At 32.0% G+C, this 23,296-nt stretch overlaps 1 protein-coding gene across 4 annotated transcripts; it reads right to left on the reverse strand.

Annotated features, from left to right (window-relative positions):
* Positions 1-7,804: 7,804 nt before the first annotated feature.
* LOC102626852 (geranylgeranyl transferase type-2 subunit beta 1) lies at positions 7,805-12,304 on the reverse strand. 4 transcript variants are annotated; one of them, XM_006469680.4, is made up of 11 exons: positions 11,999-12,302; positions 11,258-11,314; positions 10,698-10,751; positions 10,444-10,594; positions 10,113-10,229; positions 9,733-9,799; positions 9,505-9,653; positions 9,096-9,229; positions 8,916-9,014; positions 8,709-8,784; positions 7,805-8,226 (listed from the first exon to the last, which is right to left on the reverse strand). In XM_006469680.4, exons 3-11 carry the CDS (start codon positions 10,749-10,751, stop codon positions 8,129-8,131), a joined length of 945 nt encoding a protein of 314 aa, XP_006469743.1. In that variant the 5' UTR covers positions 11,258-11,314; positions 11,999-12,302; the 3' UTR covers positions 7,805-8,128. The 4 variants fall into 4 exon arrangements, 3 of the variants coding, with proteins under 3 accessions (XP_006469743.1, XP_024951136.1, XP_024951135.1); XR_003063975.2 differs by having other exon boundaries at positions 8,064-8,226; positions 9,092-9,229; positions 11,999-12,304; XM_025095368.2 differs by lacking the exons at positions 7,805-8,226; positions 8,709-8,784 and having other exon boundaries at positions 8,918-9,027; positions 9,092-9,229; positions 11,999-12,304.
* Positions 12,305-23,296: the final 10,992 nt, after the last annotated feature.

Consider the following 23,296-nt stretch of genomic DNA (forward strand, 5'->3'; position numbering starts at 1 on the left):
TGTTAAAATTCATAAATAGTCAAAAGAACTTAGAAAAATTGTCCAGCTCTAAAAAATGTGTGTTTAATAAAGGAGGATTTGGGTATAAGCCTAACTTAAAACAAAAATACTACAAAATTACTTTGTAAGGCTACCTCCACTAGTGATCATAAAATTGTTTGTCATCATTGCAATAGAAATGGTCACATGAATTATAGATTCCCTGTTAAGAAAAATGCATATTATGAAATCAAATGTGTTTAGGTTCCAAAAGGAACCATTGCTAACACTCAAGGACCAAAAACGTTTTCGGTACCTAAAACTTAGAAATTTCTTCTACATGAATCAAAGAAGAGGAAAAACAAATGGTACTTGAACAGCGGATGCTCAAGACATATGATAGGCAATTATTCTTAGTTTTCAAGCTTTACAAAGATCGAAAATGGTGGAGCTGTATCCTTTGGAGATAATTTGAAAGGAAAGATCATTGGTATTGGTAATTTCGGTAATGTATCCTCTACTTTTAATGAAAATGTGTGTTTGGTTGAAAACTTAAAACACAACTTGCTTAGCATTAGTTAATTATGTGATAAAGGTTATAGAGTTGTCTTTAATAAATCAAAATGTGTTATTGAGATTGTATGTGATTGTAAAATTTTGTTTGTAGGAAATAGATGTGTTTATGTTTATACCATTGATATAAATTGTACATCTACTAATGATATATGTTTTTTAGCATTGCATGATGATGGTTGGTTATGGTATAAAAGACTAGGTCATGCAAGCATGGATTTGATTTTAAAGATTTTAAAAAATTATTTAGTTGAAAGTCTTCTAAAAATCAGTTTTCAAAAAGATAGAATTTGTAAAGCTTGCCAATTTGGAAAACAAATCAAAACTTTTTTAAAAAACAAGAATCATGTCTCAACTTCAAAACCACTTCAATTACTTCATATAGACTTATTTGGATCTTCAAGATATGCTAGCCTAAGTGGCAAGTATTATGCTTTTGTAATTGTTGATGATTTTTCTAGATACACATGGGCACTATTCTTAGTTAATAAGGATGATACTTTTGATGCTTTTAAAATATTTTGTAAAAAAATTCAAAATAAAAAAGGGTATGGTATTGCATGCATTAGAAGTGATCATGGAGGAGAGTTTGAAAATCATGTATTTGAAATCTTTTGCAATAATTTTGACATTGTTCATCAATTCTCTTGAGAGAAAGAATAGGTCTATCCAAAAAATGGATAGAACCATGTTGAATGAAAATACTTTGCCAAGTATTTTTGGGTCGAACCCGCCAACACCGCTTGTTATGTTTTAAATCGTGTATTGATTAGACATTATCTCAATAAGACTTCCTATGAGTTTTGGAAAGATAGAAAATCTAACATAGGTTATTTTAAAGTTTTTGGATGCAAATGTTTTATTTTAAATACAAAAGATAATCTTGGCAAATTAGATCCAAAATTTGATGTTGATATTTTTCTTGGTTATTCAGACACAAGCAAACCTTGTAGAGTGTATAATAAAAGAATTTTATTTGTGGAAGAATCTATGCATGTTACATTTGATAAGTCTAACCCTTCCTCTATGGAGAAAGTTGTATTGAACGATGATGTAATTGAAGATTTACAAGAAGAATTATCAAAAAATAAACAAGAGGATAGACCACAAGAAAATCAAAAGGATAAATAAGAAGAACAAACAAATATGGAGTAACAAGAAGGTACTTCTCAAACATTCTCCAAGGTGTGGAGGTATGTTTTCTCTTATCCTAAGGATTTAATTTTAGGTGATCCTTCACTTACTGTTATCACTGGATCATCACTTAGGAATACATGTAAGCATGCTACATTTATAGCCAAATTGAACCAAAATTCTTTGCAGATGCGGAAAATGATGAATCTTGGATTATGCCAATGCAAGAAGGGTTAAATCAATTTAAGAGAAATAATGTGTGGGAATTAGTTCTTAAACCGGAGCATCAATCCATTATAGACACTAGATAGGTATTTAGAAATAAAATGGATGAATTTGGTGTGGTTGTAAGGAATAAATCTGGATTAGTGGCCTAAGGATACAACCAAGAAGAATGAACTGATTTTGATGAAACATTTGTGCTTATAACTAGATTATAATCTATTAGGATGTTGTTAGTATTTGCATGTCATAAACATTTCATTTTATATCAAATAGATGTCAAAAGTGTTTTCTTAAATGGTTATATTTTGGAAGAAACGTATGTGAAACAAGCCCCTGGTTTTGAAAATGAAAAGTTTCCAAATCATGTTATAGGTTGTCTAAAGCATTGTATGAATTAAAACAAGCACTTAGAGCATAGTATGATACGCTTAAAAATTTCTTGTTGGATAATGATTTTTCAATGGGAAAAGTGGATGCTACTCTCTTTGTTAAGCATAAGAACTAAGATTTACTTATTGTTAAAATTTATGTCGATGATATTATCTTTAGTTTAACTAATGAGTCTATGTGTAAAGTGTTTTCATCTTGGATAAGTAAGGAATTTGAGATGACATGATGAGAGAATTGAAATATTTCCTCAGACTTCAAATCAGACAAAACAATGAGGGAATCGTTATCAACCAAGCCTAAATATGTCAAAGATCTACTCAAGAGATTTGGCATTGATGACTTAAAGATCAAGAGCACTCCTATGAGCACAAGAATCAAGCTTGACAAAGATGAAAAAGGTAAAGAGGTTGATATAAAAATAAATCGAGATATGATCGACTCTTTACTTTATTTAACTGTAAGTAGACCTGATATCATGTGCAAGATTTCAATCATGTCCTAAAGAATCTCATTTGCTTGCGGTAAAAAGGATTTTTTGTTATTTGAGTGGAAGTATAGATCTTGGCTTTTGGTATTCTAGGGGAACACATATAAATTTAACTTGTTATTCATATGCTTATTTTGCAGGTTACAAGGTCGATAGGAAAAGTACTAGTGGAACTTGTCATTTCTTAGGTCATTTACTTGTTTCATGGTTTAGTAAGAAACAAAATTCGGTTGCACTCTCAACCACCGAGGAAAAATATATTGCCGCAGGTAGTTGTTATGCACAATCTCTTTGGATGAAACAAACACTAAAAGATTATGACATTAATCTTAAACAAAATTCGGTTGCACAATCATTTCTTAGGTCATTCACTTGTTTCATGGTTAGTAAGAAACAAAATTCGATTGCACTCTCAACCACCAAGACAAAATATATTGCTGCAGGTAGTTGTTATGCACAATCTCTTTGAATGAAACAAACACTAAGAGATTATGACATTAATCTTGAACAAATTCCTATTATGTGTGATAATACTAATGCAATAAATCTATCGAAAAATCCCATAGGACTAAGCACATAGAGATTAGACATCATTTCTTAAGAGATCATGTTCAAAAAGGAGATGTTATGATTAAATTTGTTTCTATTGAAAATCAACTTGTAGATATCTTTATAAAACCCTTTAGTGAAGAGCAGTTCATAAAGATAAGATATGAGCTTGGAATGATGAATGTCGTATCTTACATTATGATTTTTTCTTTGTATGCCATCATTGTTGGATATGATTGCTCTTGTGTGCATTCATGTTTCATGTATTAAATGACTTATTGAAAAGTTTTGAATCACAAAATTATTTAAAATCAACCCAAGTTTTAAGTCAAAAATAAATTGGTGTGCAATACAAGTTTACTAGTTAACCAAAATTCATTAAGAGGCAAAATGATTTCTAAGGCCAAACCGACATACCACTTGTAACCAACCAGTAAGCCGTTTTTCTTATGGTTACTCACTGGACCAAAATCGGATAGCTAGATATAGAAAACTGGCAAGCCGTTTTAGTAAGGTTACTCATTGGACAAAAATCAAATAATTTGATAGACAAACCGGTAAGCCGCTCCTGTAAAACTCCCTCACTAGCAACAACCAATCAACCGGTTAGGAAAACTGGTAAGCCGTTTTTCAATTTTCACTTTCTAGATAGAAACTGGTTAGGTGGTTAATAGAAAACGACTAGCCGGATTCGTGTTTTTAATCCTATTTATCCTTTTCCTCTTATTCGGCAATCCGCTTCTCTCTCTCTCTCTAAAAACTGTTTACTCTCTCTCTCTCTTATGCTTGGATTGGACACACCAACATTTACTGCTTTATGTTCTTTTATTTTCTATTTTAGATTATGTGGGTGTTTACGAATGTTTGTTATGATTCTGGATTTTGTATCTATTTTGGATTATGTGGATTTGATATGGTGGTTGTTATTTCCTTCACTTATGTTTTAGATAATGTGGAGCTAATAAACTTATCTAGAGTTTTTTATGCTTGATAGGGGGAGCATTATACTCTTTTGTATGATAAAGGGGGAGATATGATTTGTAATTTTTTTCAAATCAGTTTTTAATCTTCCATTTATTAAGGGGAAATTTTCATAAGTAAATCAAACTTTTATAATGTGTTTTGTCATCATAAAAAAAAGGGAGGCTGTTAGCCTGTATGGGTATAAAATGTTGATTTTGATGATAATAAACCATATATTTTGGGATAAACAATGAATTACACATTATGTTTTTTGACACAAGAAAATGATCTTATGAAATTAGTTGTTTTCAAGTTTATAATTTATATTGAAAAGTTTTGAGAACTTTGAAATCAACAAGTATTGTTTTAAATTTTGAATAAACATGATTGTTAAAAAAAAATCATTTTGGATTTGAATTTTATTTTCGCTTTATTTGCTAGGGATTAGCAATAAGCTGGTTGGGAGGTGTGTTGAGTGTTAGAAAATGTATATTTATAAAGGAGAAAATCGTCATTTTACACTTCAAGTTTTACTAACACCCTTACTTTTATGTATTTAAACTTCTTGTCATTTAATTATGTGTGTTGTATTATAATTAAGTATTTTATGTATTTTAGGGGCATCATAATCATTTCACAATAAACGAGAGATCAGACGGTAAAACGGACATAACTTTTAAACTCAGGACAGTTGAAAACCTTAGGAGGAGCATAAAAGGAAAAATAGCACGGTTCACATGTACAGTACTATTCACATGTACGGTACTGTTCACATAGACGGATCGACGACGTGGCATTGACCGATGATGTGGCATTGACTGATGAGGTGTCACGATCCTGTTGGACTAAAATTCTTATGCACTGTTGATCGATGACATGGCAGCATATCAATGGACCAAAAATCTCGCGTATGGTACATGCATTACACATGATTATTTTCAACCAAACCGCATCACTGTTCAAGCCGGGTCATTGACTGATGACGTGGTGCAATCCTGAGCGTCCGAAATGTTTTTGATCCAATGACCATGATTTACTCAATGTATCTATAAAAAGGGGGCTCTCCCCCCTTAATTTGATAGCTCTGAATCCATTTTTGGACTCCATTTTCTGGAATTCCTTCTCCATCTTGTATTTTCTACGTATTTTAATAAATTCTCATTTTGCCCCTAGTTCAATTATAAGTAGCTAATTTTCTTTCAAGCTTGGGTTGAAGGTGAAGTCTCAACATATGTCATGGGCTTTATTTGGTAAATTTATTTTCTCTTCCCCTCTAGTTTTTTTGGATGTTTTGACTTCTCGTTGACAAATAATAATAAGCTTGTCTAGATACCGCCCTGGTTTTATCGGCTCTCTAGTACAAGGTTATTATTATTTGGCACGATAAGTCCTTAGCACCATATTGATTAGAATGTGGTTCATGAGGTGTGGATTCTCCCCTCATGATTTAATTGGTATTAATAAGGAATATTTAGCCTGTGATGCATGTTGATACGGATCCAGATATTCAAGTACATCAATTTAATAGATTTTCACTTCAATTTATTCTTGCCATCTTAATTCGAATTTTAGGATAATCCAAATCATTTTCACCACAAATCCAACCACTCATTTAGAAAATTAATTCTACACACAATTAAAATCCACCTCCTCGTGGGATCGACACTCGTCACTATTGATCTACACTACAATAGATTCGTGCACTTGCGAGTTCAATAAAATTTGCACAACACATGTTGGGTTATCAGTTGTAAAAGTGAAACAAATGAATGTTCTTCTTGCCTGATGTTTGAAAGTTGTTTAAAGTGGCCATAACTGATACTGCTGCTATTGTACTAATGCTGGATGGTTTCATTTGAAAAAAAAAACAGATTTTATTACATGTAGCTTTTGCATGTGTGTTATCTGTGATGATGATGAGAAATGTTGTGATTATCTGTGATCATGATGATAAATGCCGGTTATAAAGTTGCTGCCATTACTCGGAAATCAATATATGCTATTGAATGAGCTTCACAAAAATGTATTTGCCTATGTTAGTTACTTGCATATGCATTTAGTTCACGTGCATTGGCATTTCTCTTTGATTTATGATGCATTTCATATAATATTAATTTCTATTTACATTTTGCTACAAATTAAACATTATTTTCATTAAAATACTCGATATAGAAAAGTTTTACATTAGTTAAACAATCATAGCCGGCTTTGCACCTTCTCTACATACACATAACTTATTCACTTAAGGCCATAGAAGAACACAACATCACTTAGAAATAGAAAAATGACATTAGCACACATTATTACCTTCATTACATTACATTTCAGCCATCTGGTTTCAGATTTGTTTACTATTCTCTTAACCTCAGCAACCTCTCTAAGAATTTCTTCAAGCATCTCTTGCATTTGCTGTTGATCATCCACACTGCCTCTACGGACTGTATCTACTCTAGGACCTTCAAGTAATGCAATATTATTGAGATCATTTGGTGATGGGTACCACCACCTGAAATAGCCACACTCATTGAAAGGGCAGCAATAAAACAACTTGTTAGCATTATCTTTAGACTCTGATATGCGCACAGCAGCACGAACTTTGCATCCACACTTCTTGTTTGTGAACTTAATCACATTTCCATTTAGCTCGGATCTCCACCTTGTTATGCTTCTATTGTTCCTACTACTAGTTGTTGCATTTGAACTTCAAAATCCATTTATAGTATAAGGGAAGAAGAATAACATGTTGAGAAGCAGAAATTGTTTTTGTGTGCTGTGCGTGAGGTTTTAAATTACTTTACAAGCTTCTAAATAGCAGGAGACTTGCAATATGACCGTTGGTTTGTAACGGTCATAATACAACACCCTCTTTATTTTTTTTCCAAGTTTTTAATTTTATCTTTCTTATAAGAAGTTGAAGAAAATATCAATAATTTAATGAGGGTAAAATAGTCATAATTCTTACTTATGATATTGTAAATATTAGGAATTAATAGGAATAAAATTGTCAAAAAAAAGATTTGTGATTTTTACGCCAACAATCTCAGCATTTTTTTCAGCTGTGTCAGTTTACAAACTGCCACTGGGGACAATGTTGTCTTTGCACAATCAACTAACGGTCAATGTAAAAATTAACTGACGGTAGAAATTTTTTTACAACTAAATGAATTCTCGCAATCTACTTGTAACAAATTCAAATCTCAGGGAAGTTTTTAAAAATTACCCCATGCAAAATGTGTTTCAAAAAACACAAGTTGCTGCTATGGTGAAGACTAACGACGGTGATATTTGGCGAAGGAAAATGAATTAAAAAAATTTAGCACGTTATGCCTTCCAACTTCCCATGTTGTAGGAATTTGAGGGTCACCCTTGTCTCTCACAAGAACCCTCCACCATTCACTTCAGGTACTTTTGTCTTGGCTGTTGCTTCTGCCATTTTCTTGGGCTTGGATCGACGCCACATGCGCTTTTCAAGATCTAGTTGACTTCATAATTTATCATCTCTGCTTCTGCATACTCGATTAAACTTTCTTATTAATTAGCTTAAAAAGTACAATTTACGGAATGTCACCGACAACATTATCTAGGAATAGCCGTTGAAACGACTACAAAAATACACAAGCTGCCAGTACATAATGGTAGCACGACTGAATTACTAACACGGCGCAAGGATGCAATACTGATGACATAAATTAAGGAAACGAAATATATGGAATAGAAATTTTGTTGCGGAGAGTCAACTGAAAAAATGGAGAAAGATCCAGGGTATCCAAGTATGCAATGGGGTAATGAGTATGCATTGATTTGCTGCGGCTGGCAGCTTCCAAAACTTCATTTTTTGCTAAAGAAAATTCTATTTACAACATCAACTGGCAAAGCATAGGCTGGATCAATTGGTTTCAGTCCTGGATATTCAAGAAGTGAGAGTCCTGCATCAACAGCAGACATTGAATCACTTAAGTATCAGTATAACATCTATAAAAGAATTGTATCGCTTGCCAGGCAAACAGTCAAACAACAAGAGAACATTCTATCCACCTCAGAAAATAAATGAAGTAAAAAAGGAAAAAAGAAAAAATTGGTCTTCCTAACCATTTCTTCAAGATTTACAATTCCAAAACATCTATAGAAGAATCTTCCTATAATTACCGATATGGGATAGACAGCGTATGATTGACGATGGTAATGTTATCCAGGTTTAACTAGGAAAGGCTAGCCAATGTGGAACAGGCTGAGAGCATATTCCACATATGAAATTGGTCAGGCTACATTAAAAAAGGGCAAGAGTACTAGGATTCACACAAGTGGTAGGATCATCAAAACTCTTTACAAATTAAATAAAGAATGACTTAATTGGATGAAAGTAGAAAAGTTAGTAAGGTCAATAAGCAAAATCAAAGCTAATAGATACCCGCTACTCCAAAATATGTATGGAAGACATCAACGGCATCATCAGGTCTATCTGAAATTCCTCCATTTTCCATGTCCTGCAAATATGAAAAATTAAATGTAATAAAGTCTTGGCAGCAACTCTGGAATTCAAGACTCCATAAGGTAACAAATTAACAAATTCTGGCTCGCCAGAGGTTTGGAAAAAGCCATTTCCACTCAAACTAACCTGACAGTCCAAGATGAACTTAACAAGCTTGTCCTTATTGATCCAGTGGACTCTGTCAATCATGATCAAGCTTGAAAGAACCCACCAGGAGTAGCAAACCTGAGTAATTAAACTACATCACTGTGAAGAGGACCTACAAGAATGTTCCATCATGAGGTTGGGCTGAGAGAAAATACCCACATCAGGAAGTTTCTCAGGGCGGCCATTAAGACCTCCAGATTTGACTTGTCGCTCACATAACCACCAGCCAAGAAGGTCCTTGTCAACATGATGCAGAGCCCCGGCAATAGCAAGTGCACCAACACAACAGAAGACTGCAATCACGACAGAAAAATTTAACACATTTTGAGTCCATTTTTAACATACATCTGGTGCTTAATGCGTGTATTACTGGATTGGGGAATAAAGAAACAAGTCAATTCTTTAGACGAAATTAAAGAAATGCCACCCGCCTTCGAACATATAATTGCCATCTAGACTGTAAAACTAGTTGAAATATATATTTCCAGAAATCTAATCTCCCACAATGTTCCATTTTGATGTCAATGGGTTAGAAGCTGCCGCATAAAATAGTAACTGCATTACATACTTTGCCCTGAATGAGATTCTCCACCAGGAGTGCATCCAAATCCACCATCCAGATTTTTGCAACTCACTATGTACTCCACGGCCTTATCCACATTGATTTTATCCAGCCGCTGTAGTATTGAGAGACAACATATAGCGATATAAGAAAACCTACAAAATCAATTAGTAGAAAGAGATTATTTCAAGCCAAGCACAAGCTGTAGATATCTGCGAATCCAGGAAAATTTACCGTGTATCCACTTCCCCCCATATGTCTCCAGAAAAGGAGCCATCTCCATTTTGCAGCCCCGCAACATCTAACTCAAAGGTTAAGTTCCACAAGAATGCTTAAAGTGGCAATGTTTTATACCAAAAAAAAAACCTCACATCTAATGCAGCTTATGTGCTAGCCTGTTTACTATTGGTATTGGAGTTACCAAAACATACAAATTATAAAATTACAGAAATCAGACTCTTTAGTCGAGTGAAATTTTCTATATGTGAAAACAAAATCATTATAGTCATAAAAAAAGTTGTTACTTCTGTGAATCTTATAAGAAACAAAGCATTCTCTTTATATTGAATGGTTGAAGAATCCCTACCAATAATTTGACAAAGTAATAAGGATACAATTTGACACCTTATCGGCATCAAGAATATCTAACTTATCAAAAAGGGCCAAAACTTGCACGGCGCTGAGGGTATACAACACATGTGGATCATGTCCAATATTACCAGCAAAACCACCTGCAAAGAAAAATTTCTTTCATCCATCACATTATATTTTGATATTTTAACTAAAAGTACTACTAAGTGATTTACTTTGTCTAAATGCACGGTCATTTTGTTCTTAAAAGTCAGATTCAAAAACAAGAGAACTTGCCAAGGAAATAACAAATTGGATAATTATTGATGCATAAAGACACAATAGTAAGTATAGGAAAAAAGCTTCTGTACAAACCAGATTCATCCTGACACTTCAAGATCCATGAAATAACATCTTCTTCATCTACAGCATCAAGCTTTCCTAAAATATCGAGGGTCGTCAGCCCCCAATATGCCCCATTCAATCTCAAATGTTCCATCACCACAGATTCAAAACTATCCTTTTTCTGAGAAAACATCAATGAAAATTGCAAAAAACCAATTTCAATAAGAGTTCTATTAACCACCGTAAAAGTACAAGATATATAGGAAGTGTGAAATTAAACCTACCTTCTCAACTGAAATAATGTATTTCACATGTTTATCTGCAGCCAGCTCTCCCATCTGTCATCCAACATTAAACACAATCATTTTGAACATTAGGTAATTTCGTGTAACTTTTGATCAAAACAATGATTTTCGTCAGCCGGCATCTTTTCACATTACATTATCTACATGAATGCTCCCCTCAGATATTATTAGAAAACAATCAAGACTTATAAATTGATTTCTTCTTAAATTATTCCTAATTGATAAAGCAAATAACATGAATACATAAAAATCATTCCACAGGTAAATTATTTGCAATTCGCTCTTTTCCACGTCAAATCAGTCAGCTTACAAAGAACCAAGAATGATCCAAAACTCAGAAAGATACTTGATTTATTTGCAAATTGCTGCAATGATTTCCATTATTACTTTCTCCCATGAATTGTGCTCTTAACATTTAGAAGATCATATTTACATCTTTCTTACAACTGCAATATTTCAACAAGTTTAAATTAAAAGAAAAAAAAACTTTAACAAATTTGTAAAAAGCCAAAACACCAAAACCAATCAACATTGCTAACCTCCAAATGCAGCAGCAGTGATGTCAGCGGCAGCGGCTTCACAACAGCAAATGAGAACTGCAAAACATGACGACATAAACTAATTTTTGTTTTGCTTCTAATGGTGACTGGTGAGCGGGTTTGTGGAAGGAGACTAGTTTATTTTACTTTCAGATTTAAGTAGGCCTGGTTCGGTTCTGAAACGAAACCGATTGATTCCAAATAATATGAACCAAAGCCGAACCAAATTGAATTCAGAATTCAGCAAGCAGAGTGAAGCAGAGTCAAGAAGCATATAATCTACTGCCCCATTAAGTACAAATATAAACAAAGATTACATAAAAGTAAACAAACTATGAACAAAAACAAGAGCTTCAGCATAGTATATAGTATATGATGAGTACAATTTTTCCTCATCAAGGGACAAAAAACAACAGTGAAAGGGAAAGAGACAATCACGTGAAAATTTCTAACAACAAACGTTCAAAGAAATGAAACCGCGAAAGTTTCTTCTTTTCCCACACCCCAGTCTTAATCAAGTTAAAATACCTTAATCACCGCAACAACAACAACACACAAAAAAAAAAAGATTTTTCTTTCGCATGATATTTCCGTAGACCCTAATTCCCAGAATAAATAAATAAATAGAAAAAAACGTTAACTACAAACTACTACTGAACACAAAATTGACACAAACGAAATCCCTAAAGACGAAAATTTCAGTAACCAAAAATTATGCAAATGACCAAAAAAAAAAAAAACCTTTCTTTAGCCACTTCAGCCAAAATTTGAGGGAAGGCCTCAGCTTTACTGACGTTGGAATGCGCCTGAGGAGGAGACGCAGCCAGCGACGGTTGGGGCTAGCGGAAGTCGAGTTCTTGAGGAAACTGGGGGAGGTGGGGCTGACGGCAGTCAGGCTGAGAGAATGAGACGTTGAGAGACCGTGAGAGTAAGATGGTGACCGGAGAAGGAGAGAGTGCGAGTGAGCGTGAGAGACGGGGGCTGGCAGGCTGCTGCTGCTTGAGAGAGGGCTATTCTAGAATTAGAAATTAGGAATTAGGGATTTGGTTTTAGGCTTTTAGTGATTTTTCTTTTTTTCTTTTTAATTAAAATTACATGAACCGTGGGTTTATCATTCGATTCGGTTTAAAGCCAAAATATAAAACAAACCCCTCGGTTCATAAAATTTAAACCGTGTTATAAATTAGAAACTTCGGTAATATTGTTATAGATTATGAACCTTGTTAATATGAATATAGGTGAATGATTGTTGGCTTAGAAGTGATGCAATAAAAGAAGAAGTTGACAGAATTAGCATGTAAATACAAAGAAAAACATGAGAGAGAAGATAATAAAGAATGAGTAATCGTCGAAGCATATATGACTTTCAGCTCTTATTTATTTACATACTGTAAATATAATAGGAGATGTGTCATTTGCTATTACATGAAGTGGTAGAAGACATTATTATTACACACACACTTGAAATGGTGGAAATCCACATGTATTCCACAACACTCCTCCTTAAATTCACTATTTATTTAATTAGATATGCTTAATACTATCTCGTTAAAAACCTTTGCTCGTACAAAATCAAATGGAAAAACTTCGTCAAAAGGTAAAAAGAGTACAGTGCACATATGCTCAGATTATGCTCCTCCATATTAATGCTCCTTCTAATGAGTACTCTTCTGATGAATACTTCGTCTGATGGTAAGATATATTAATCTGATAGTTTGTTGAAACAATGCATGCCAATGCTATATACAATTTAATAAAATGTAGATGTAGATAAAACTTTTGTAAATATGTCTGTTAAATTATCCGTGGAGCGTATCTGTTTGATATTGATCTTCTTGTTCTGTTGGAGTTCATGAGTATAGAAGAACTTTAGTGAAATATGTTTTGTTATGTCCCCTTTAATGTATCCTCCTCTAAGTTGAGCTATACATGCAGCATTATTTTCATATATCATTGTTGGAATATATGAACTTGAAGATATTCTACACGTATTTTTAAATATGATGGATTACAGATCATAACCACATGCATTCTCAACTGACTTCATATGGTGCAAGAATTTTAGAATGGTTGGAGGATGTTGAAACAAGAGTCTATTTTGTATACTTCCAAGAAATTGTTGTACCATTAAAAGTGAAAACATATCCCATTTGTGAATGAGCTTTATGGGGATCTAAATAACCTACATCAGCATAACCAATAAGATTTGGATTTTTTGTTAGTTCATTATAATAAAATAAACCCAAATTAATTGTTTCTCGAAGATAACGAAAAACGTGTTTGACACCGTTCCAATGTCTTCTAGTTGATTCAGATTTAATTAGAGCTAACAGATTAACAGAAAATGCTATGTTTGGCCTTGTACATTGTGATAAATACATTAGACCACTAATTGTATTTAGATATGGTACTTTAGGACTAAATATCTGTTCATTATCTTCTTTAGGACGGAATTAATCATTTTTAGGATCAAGATACCGAGCTACCATTGGGGTACTCAATGGGTAAGCTTTATCCATGTTGAAACATTTTAAAAATTTTTCAGTATAAGTTGATTGATGAATAAAGATATTATTAGGTATGTGCTCGGTCTACAGCACGAGATAATACTTAGTTTTCCTCAAATCTTTCATTTCAAATTCATTGTTCAAACATTTAGCAATCTTTTTAAGCTTTTCAAGGGTTCCTATTAAATTTAAATCATCAACATAAACTGCGACAATAGCAATTTCAGATTTTGATTACTTGATAAAAATACATGGACAAATAGGATCATTAATATATCCATTTTTTTTTATCAAATATTCACAAAGGCGATTATGCCACATGCGCCCAAATTGTTTTAATCCATATAATTTTTTTTGTAGTTTTATTGAATACAAGCTAAAATGTGATGATTGACAAGATTATGGCATTTTAAATCCTTTAGGGATTTTGATATATATATATATATATATCCCAAAGGAATCTACTTTAGAACTCATCACTACTTTCTCCTTTTTGTGGTTCTTATACCAACCACAAGGTAGATAATAATGATTTTTATTATGTCCTCAACCTTGATAATAGCCACGGCCATGGCCACAACTATGTTTATGGCCACGATTATGCCCACGGCCACGCCTATTTTTATAATTGCCTTCACGATAATGTAAGACATCATTTGCTTCAAAAATTGGTTTTGTACCAGTAGGATGGACTTGATGATTTTTCATTAATAATTCATTATTCTTCTCTGCCATAAGAAGACATGCAATCAAGTTAGAATATTTTGTATACTGACGAGCTCTATATTGTTGTTGTAGACCCATGTTGGAAGCATGAAATGTTGTAATGTTTTTTTCCAATATATTCTCATCGGTAATATTTTCTCCACACAGTTTTAACTATGAAGTAATTTTTTACAGTGCAAAATTATATTCATGTACTGACTTAAAGTCTTGTAGCTTGAGGGCTTCCATTCACTACGAGCATTGGGAAGAATAACTGACCTTAAACGACCATATCTTTCGTACAAACTGTTCCACAAGACATATGGATCATTTGTAGCGAGATATTCCATTTTAATTGATTGGTGGAGATGGTGTCGTATAAAAATCATGGCCTTGGCTCGATCCTAAGTGGATGAGTCATTATTATTTTTATCGTGTTACTAAGGCCCATAGCATCAAGATGAATTTCAGCATTTAGGATCTAGGATAAATAATTCTCCTCAAATATATCTAAGGCCTTAAACTCCAATTTTGTCAAGTGAGACATTATCACAAATAAATAAACAAAAATTAGTATAATAAATATTGAAAAGAGCGTAAATATTAAGCTTTACTTGTACGAATAATTTTAAATAAATATGTAGAAAATAATAGAGTAAATGGATAGAATACTTCATGTACCAGAGCGAAATTCATGCTGATAACATGTTATAAATTAGGAACTTCGTTAATATTGTTATAGATTATGAACCTCATTAATATGAATATAGGCAGATGATTGTTAGCTTAGTAGTGATGCAATAAAAGAAGACGTTGATAGAATTAGCATGTGAATACAAAGAAAAACATGAGAGAGAGAGAGAGAGAACATAATAAGGAAGGAGTAATCATCGAAGAATACATTACTTTCATCTCTTTTTCATTTATATAGTGTAAATATAATGGGGCATGTGTCATTTGCCATTACATGAAGTGGTGGAAGACATCATTATTACACACACACTTGAAATGGTGGAAATTCACATGTATTCCAAACAAACCATTCAATATTTCCATGTTGAGACCGCACTGAACCAAACCTAGAATTTTGGTTTGCTCGGTTCTATATAGAAAAAACCAAATCCAATCATATATTAAAAGAAAATAGCGGAGAGTACGTTGAAAACTTTTTTCCAACGTTTGATTTGTCATAGAATTAAATAAAGAAAGGAAATGCTTTACTTTTTATTTGGACAATTTCATTCTTCAGTGTTAAACTTTCAATATTTATCATAAATATAATTCAAAAAATTGAGCAAAATATTTATTTAATATACTATATAAATAACTAATAAAAAATTATTTTAAAACAGTATACTTATATATATTATTAAATTCTATTTAAAAAGTTTATTAACATAATTTTATTTTATAATTAATTTAATTTAAATTGTTTAATATATTAAAATTTCTAAAATTTTAATTGAAAAACCAAAAAGGAAGCAAGTCGCCGTCACTCGTCGCAATCGATCACCACTGTACCATCTCATTTCAACTCAAGAATGATATCAAAATTATCAAAAATTCACGATCTTTAAATTGAAGCAACTTATGAAATACGTGAAGTCTATCTGCATCTGTAAAAGTTAGAAAGTTTTCAAACTTTTTTAACTAGATTTGAAAAAAATTAAATTCATTTTTTGACCTTTATGACAATATAATAACGTTGCTTATTGGCCAACGAGTCAATGATAACAACGGTAACATTCCATATGCTAGTGTCGATAGCAGCGACGACTTTCCAATGACTATTAAATTACATTTTTATTTTTGTGAATTAATTAAATAAATAAAGTAATTTTATTTAATTGTTTAAATCCTTACATTAACTTTTATTAATATAAAATTAATTATCTACAATTATAAATTGATAAAATAAAATTATAAATAATAATTATATGATAACATTAAACAAGATATATAATAAAAGATTAAAGGAGTAGTTTTAGATGTTTTGGCTTCCAATAAAAGAGGAATTCGAATTCATCACTTTCTGGTGTGAAATCTAAATTCTATATTATAATGTATATTAAATTCTAATATAAATTATGGTCAACCAAACAACAGAAAAAAGAAAAGGAATTTAAATCACTTTTCTCTCTCCATTCCTCTTCTTCTAACCAAACACCACTTTAAAGTTTAATAATTTACTGAATATATTCAAGCTTTTATTTTGGGTTTCTCTTTTTTTTAAAATTTTTTTTTAAATCTCTTTGATTTATTGTTTCGGTTTAAAGATGGCAAGAAGACTCGATTTTGTGTTTGCACGATTGACCCAACCCTAATTTTTAGAGTTTTGATTTGAATTTAAGAGGTTGATAGTTAAGTTAGGGCTTGAAGAATCAAGCCTGATTACTTTTAGATCAGGGTCCGAGCCTTACTAAAGAGCCTTGACATGACTCTTGACTTTAAATTAATTTTTTAAAAATTAAAAAAATTATAACACTTGAAAATTAAAACACATAGACCATACACATGGCCACAACCACTTTACTAACATTTATCTCTATTTCATATTCATTTAATATTTTATTTTTGATCTATTTACTTGTTAATTATTTACATTGTTACATATTGTATTGTTGTTAAATCTAAATATAAATAACTTATTAAATTCTTTACAACCAAATTCAAAATAAAAATGGAACAATAATAATACAATTTTATCAATAAAGAATTAAGAATTAGGATCCTATTAAAAAAAAGGTATCTAAAAATTAAAAAAAAAAAGTAAAAAAAAAATTATGACCAGGCTCGGATAAAGACCTAACCCTTAGTTTAAAGGGTTGAAGTTTTTAAGGGAAAGGACCCTTCATTTTAATTGTAACACTGGATAAGTCTGAGCCCAACCCAACCCATTGCCAAGCTTAGGTCAATTCAATTTTGGTTTAAATCAAATCAAATAACTGAGTACTTGTGAGATATTTAATGGAACGGTAGCATTAAGTGTGTTTTACCAAAATTTTGGTAGAATTTGAGTGTCATTCATTTATTGGTTTAAAAATATCATTCCAAATTTACCTCGAACAAAGTGAATTAAAGGTTGTTTCAATACTATTACATTTTATTATTGATGAATATTGAATCCATCTTTGCAATGGATGCAGAATTCCTGATTCGATTTTATGTTTTGCAAGAAAATGATTGTTTTAAATCCTTTTATGCACAAATTCACAATATGTTAAATGTTATAGACATTTTTCAATATAAAGTAGTTATTCACTTAAACTATAAGAGTCGAAATTGAAAAAAGCTATATTGTCATTAATGTATTTACCTTATTTTGGAATTGGAATGGATTGTTACGAGTTATTATAATATCTTTAGTTAATTATTTTCATTATTATTGTTATTACTTTTATAATAATTGTCATTATTATTATTCAAAAAACTCAACAACAATAACAACAATAATAATAAACCAGCAGCAATAATAATAATAATAATTATTATTATTATTATTATTATTATTATAATTATAATTATAATTATAATGATGATGATGATGATGATGGTGATGATCATGATGATGATGATCATATTAATAATAATAATCATCATCATCAGTGGCAGTGAGCGATGACAGCAACGTGGTGCACTGCTAGTTTGACACAATCGATGCTACTAGTTTAATGAGTGGCAACGTGATGTCGAGGAGTGCTCTTGCGCAATAGGATCAAATTATGCTGATGTTGGTTTAATTTTGATGAATTTAGAATTTGGGATTTGGGTTTTATTTCCATTTAGTTTTTTAATTTTATTTTTTGATTATTTAAATCAAGGACAAAATAGGAATTAAGAAATTTAGTTGGAGCAAAAAATTCTCACCTACTTGGAAATTAGTTGTCATTCTCTAATCCCAAAAGTATGTAGGAAGCACATACTTGATTTCCATTCCATCTTCTAATTTAGTGAGAAAATATCCTTAATTATTTCAATTCCAAATTTTGATTCTTAAATCCTACTAATCTCACAAATAAATGCACTGTTAAAGTAATCAATCAGTCCACAAAAATAGATTGAAAGTAGTACTAATTAATACATAAGAGTGAGATGACCAACTAACTTTTATTGACAAGCTAACAAAATTATGGTGGATTTAAGAGTTTATTTTTCTATGATTTCTTTGTTGACTGAATAATTAAAACATAGATCATAGCCCAATTGTAGGTTTCAAATCCAAGAATAAGGATGACAAACAAATCCGAACTCGGCTTGGACCCAGATAAACCTAAATGATCCGGTCCGGGTTTAACCCATACCGAATACATAAAATATCCAAAATCCGAATGCATTTTTTCTAACCTGAATGTATCCTAGTTTGGTTCTGGGTTTACTAAACCCGGATTCAGATTACATCATTTTTAATTATTTAAATAAAATTTTTAATTGTTAATTATAAATATAAAGCAAAAAGTAAGTGAAAAAAAAGCAACCCTAAAAATCTAAGCCTTATAAGCTCACACCAGCTGCATTCTCTCATCTTCCTCATCCCCCATCATCAAGGCAGCCACCTCCTCTAACCACACCAGTTCTGTAACCTCTTGATATGTCAAGCTTCTCTGCTTTATCGTCTCTCTTCTTTAAGACAGTAGCTTAATCTGATATGGGTCATGAACATTGTGTGGACTTTGTACACAATGAGTTAATTATTAAAACTGATAAAGTTAAGATTGATAAGGAAACCTTAGATATGCAAGCCGCTTTTGGCATGTCTAACATTTTTTGGCTTGCTGAAGTTGAGCAAGAGTATGGTTGCTCTAGGTTTTTGTTCGATAGTGGCAGGAGGTATAGCCATAATAACTCTCATTTCATAGAGTTATCAAGGTACTGTGATAATTGAGGCTTTGTGGGTCATCTAAGAATGGAAAGTTCTTCTTGTGTTTGTTATGAATGCTTTTGTGATTTGTTTTCTTTACTATTTTAAAAAGGTTGCTTAGTTACTTGAACTTTGTGTGTGATAGTTGATTTAATGGACTGGTCTTTCCATTTTATTTGTTTCACCGAGATGCAGCTTGTTGAAGCTATTAATTTTGGGAGAAAAAAAATCCGAGTCCGCAATCTAGGAACCCAGACTTTTTCATGTTGAACCCGAAGTAGAAAAATACGAGTTTGTTCCTAGGTCCGGCATAATAAATTATCATCCGGGAAGGCCAAATGTAGAACCGAAGCCAAATTTTGCTATCCCTGATGTTGTAAAATTTTATTGAATTCGCAAGTGCACGAATCTATTGTAAAATAGATCAATGGTGACGAGTGTCGATCCCACAAGGAAGTGACTTTTAATTGTGTGTAGAATTAATTTTTCTAAGTGAGTGGTTTGATTTGTGGTGAAAGTGACTTAGACTACTCTAGAATTTAAATTGGACTAGCAGAATTAAATTAAAGAGGAAACTATTATAATTAAAGCGCTTGGGTATATGGATCCGCATCAATATGCACAATGGGCTAAATATTCCTTATTAGTGCCAATTAAATCATGCGGGGGGAATCCATACCTCATGAACCGCACTCTAATCAATATAGTACTGAGGGCTTATCGTGCCAAATAATAATAACCTTGTACTAGGGAGCCGGTGAAATCAAGGCGGTATCTAGACAAGATTATTATTATTTGTCGACAAAAAGTCAAAACATCCACAATAATTAGAGGGGAAGAGAAAGTAAATTTACCAAATAAAGCCCATGGCACATGTTGAGACTTCACCTTCAACCCAAGCTTGAAAGGAAATTAGCTACTCATAATTGAACTAGGGGTAAAATGAGAATTTATTAAATACGTAGAAAATACAAGATGGAAAAGGAATTACAGAAAATAGAACTCAAAAAATAAATTCAGAGATGCCAAATTAGGGGGGAGAGGCCCCATTTTTATAAATACATTGAGTAAATCATAGCCATCGGATTAAAAACAGTTTGGATGCTCAGGATTGTGCCACGTTATCAGTTAACAGTACGTGGTTTGACCACGTAGTTTGAACAGTAACACAGTTTGACCACGCAATTTGAACAGTCAACCGGCTTGAATAGTGATGCGGTTTCGTTGAAAATAATCTTGTGTATATGCATGTATCGTACGCGCAATTTTTGATCCACTAACATGCTGCCACGTCACCAATCAACAGTACATAAGAATTTTAATCCAGTAGGATTGCGACACCTCAGTAGTCAATGCCACATCATTGGTCAATACCACGTCATCGATCCGTCTATGTGAACAGTGTCGTGAATAGTAACATAGACAATACCGTACATGTGAATAGTACCGTACATGTGAACAGTGACATTTTTCCTTTTATGCTCCTCCGAAGGTTTGTGACTGTCTTGAGTTCAAAAGTGATGTCCGTTTTGTTGTCTGAACTCTCGTTCATTGTAAAATGACCATGGTGCCCCTAAAACATAAAATACTTAATTAAAATAAAACACACATAATTAAATTACAAAAGACTAAAATACATAAAAGTAGAAGTGTTAGTAAGATTTGAAATGTAAAATGATGATTTTCTCCTTTATAAATATATATTTTCTAATACTCAACACACCCCCCAACCAACTTATTGCTAATCTCTAGCAAATAAAGCAAAAACAAAATTCAAACCCAAAATGATTTTTTTTTTTAAACAATCGTGTTTATTCAATCAGACTAATGATAATAATCAAATAAAAGTATAAGCATTATCTCCAGTCTAAAGAAACATCACACCCACATCAACCATCCACATGAATCAGCTCAGTAGACTTTGTCACAGCTACTTTCAAGAATGACATGTTAAACCCCAAAATTTCACTGGAAATAAGTGACACTCTCATGAAGAAATTAAACCCAATAAAAATAGTCACTCCAATGAATGGTAATTAAGAGAAAATAATAAAGAAGTGATATCTAAAAATAATAAAGAAGTGATATATAAAAATAATAAAGAAGTGATATCACACGCTCTCACCAAGATAAAAGAAATATACACTCAGCTTAGAAATAATACGATCTCAAGTCAAATAAAAATGTTAGTCAGCCCAATTTATTTATTTATTTATTTTTATGCACCGCTATATCTTTTTAGCTCATATAATTAGCTTCTACTTCATACTATAGTTCCCTAAAATCAAGAAGAACTTTTATTAGGAAGTAACGTAGGCTAGGGACATGGCTAACAAAGGAATGGAAATAAGGAAAACAAAGTGTATGTTTGAGAAAAATGTAGAGATTTTTTTTTTGGAAGTTGCAAGGTGGATTTTACCTATTTTTGTTATTTTTTCTTTTTTTTCAAACAACATTTTTTTTTTTTTTTGCTCTTGTTTGGCACAACTTCACTGAACAAAATAATTATTTACATTTTTCTCAAATATAAATAGTTGATGGAACTTGTAAGATATCGAGTAATACTCCAAATCGGAGTGGGTTAAGATGATAAGTTTGACAAAGAAAATATATTTTTTTTAAAGGCTCAAAAGGGTTAACTATGAATATTTCATAAAAGAGATGGTTAGAAAGGCTCAAACGGATCAAAGATGACATTTCCATCGTCTTTTAGGGCTCTAAATAATCTTTTATATCTACTAGTTAGATAGACTTCCAGATGTAGCAACACATTATTTTTTCTTCTTTTTTCTTTTTTTTTTACAATTTATTTTAGAGAGTTGACTCAAAAGAAATTTAGAGATCATGTATAAAATAATAAACTACTAAGTTGTATGAAGAATGAGAAAAAAAAGGTTACTCTCCAAGAAAAACGACAGGCTTAAAAACTCACTTGGAATCTATCATGACATGTGCATTCCTTCAAGTAACTCATATTTGTCTCCGACATTAACATGTAGAGTAGCAAACATGGCGTAACATCACTTAAGACCAAAGATAATACAAATACTGAAATTTAAAAATCATCATGTCATCTAATGTTAAAACAAATCACACAATTTTTCTTTCAAACAACATTCTACTCCCCAACCTATTCTAAACATGAAAAGAAAATATGCATGCAAAAATGTGAGAATGATGTAGAAAAACTTATTAGAAAAGTTACACTTAAAATGAAAGAAAAAGAAAATGAGTTTTTTTTTTAACTAAGAAGATGCGTTTCTAGAGGCACTATACTTCATATTCAATAATCTTCGACTCAAAAAATTTGAAAGTGTATATTTATAGAGGAGAAATTAGAAAGAAGAAGTTAGAAAAAAAAATAATTGTCAAAGCTTAATAAAGAAAAAAAAATGTCTGGAATTTTTTTTTTAATTTTTTTTCAAACGAAAAAGATGTGTTTCTAGAGTAACTACACTCCATATTCAGCTATCTTCAACACAAAAAGTTAGCCACGATTAGTCTCTACAACAAAAAATTAGTAAAAACTTTACCAAGATGCCACAATTGTCGACTATTCCCTCCCCCCAACCAGAACGAAACATTATCCTCAATATTTTAAAGGAAAAAAGTAGAGTTTAGAAGACATCACCTGGGTGGTGCAACACAGAAGAAAATATTTACAAGCCGAGAGTTAAATCTAATTTGTACTTTTTACTGTGGCTACTATTACCATCATTATTTGGACGTTCCAACGCAAATGTTCAGGGGTTTGGCTTCGGTTTATAAGTTTGTAACAGGTCAAGTAGCTCATTAGCAGTGTGAGCACAAATAAAAAGTTTTTTCGTTGTGGAATGAATGAAATAGTTTTTTATTGCATGGTTAAGAAATGCGATAAAGCCATCATAAAAGTTATTAACATTTAACAAGCCGATGGGTTTCTGGTGAATGTGCAGATGGGCCCAAGATGCTAATGTGATAAGTGCCTCT

Source organism: Citrus sinensis, chromosome 2, assembly GCF_022201045.2.
Source record: "Citrus sinensis cultivar Valencia sweet orange chromosome 2, DVS_A1.0, whole genome shotgun sequence".
NCBI lineage: Eukaryota > Viridiplantae > Streptophyta > Magnoliopsida > Sapindales > Rutaceae > Citrus > Citrus sinensis.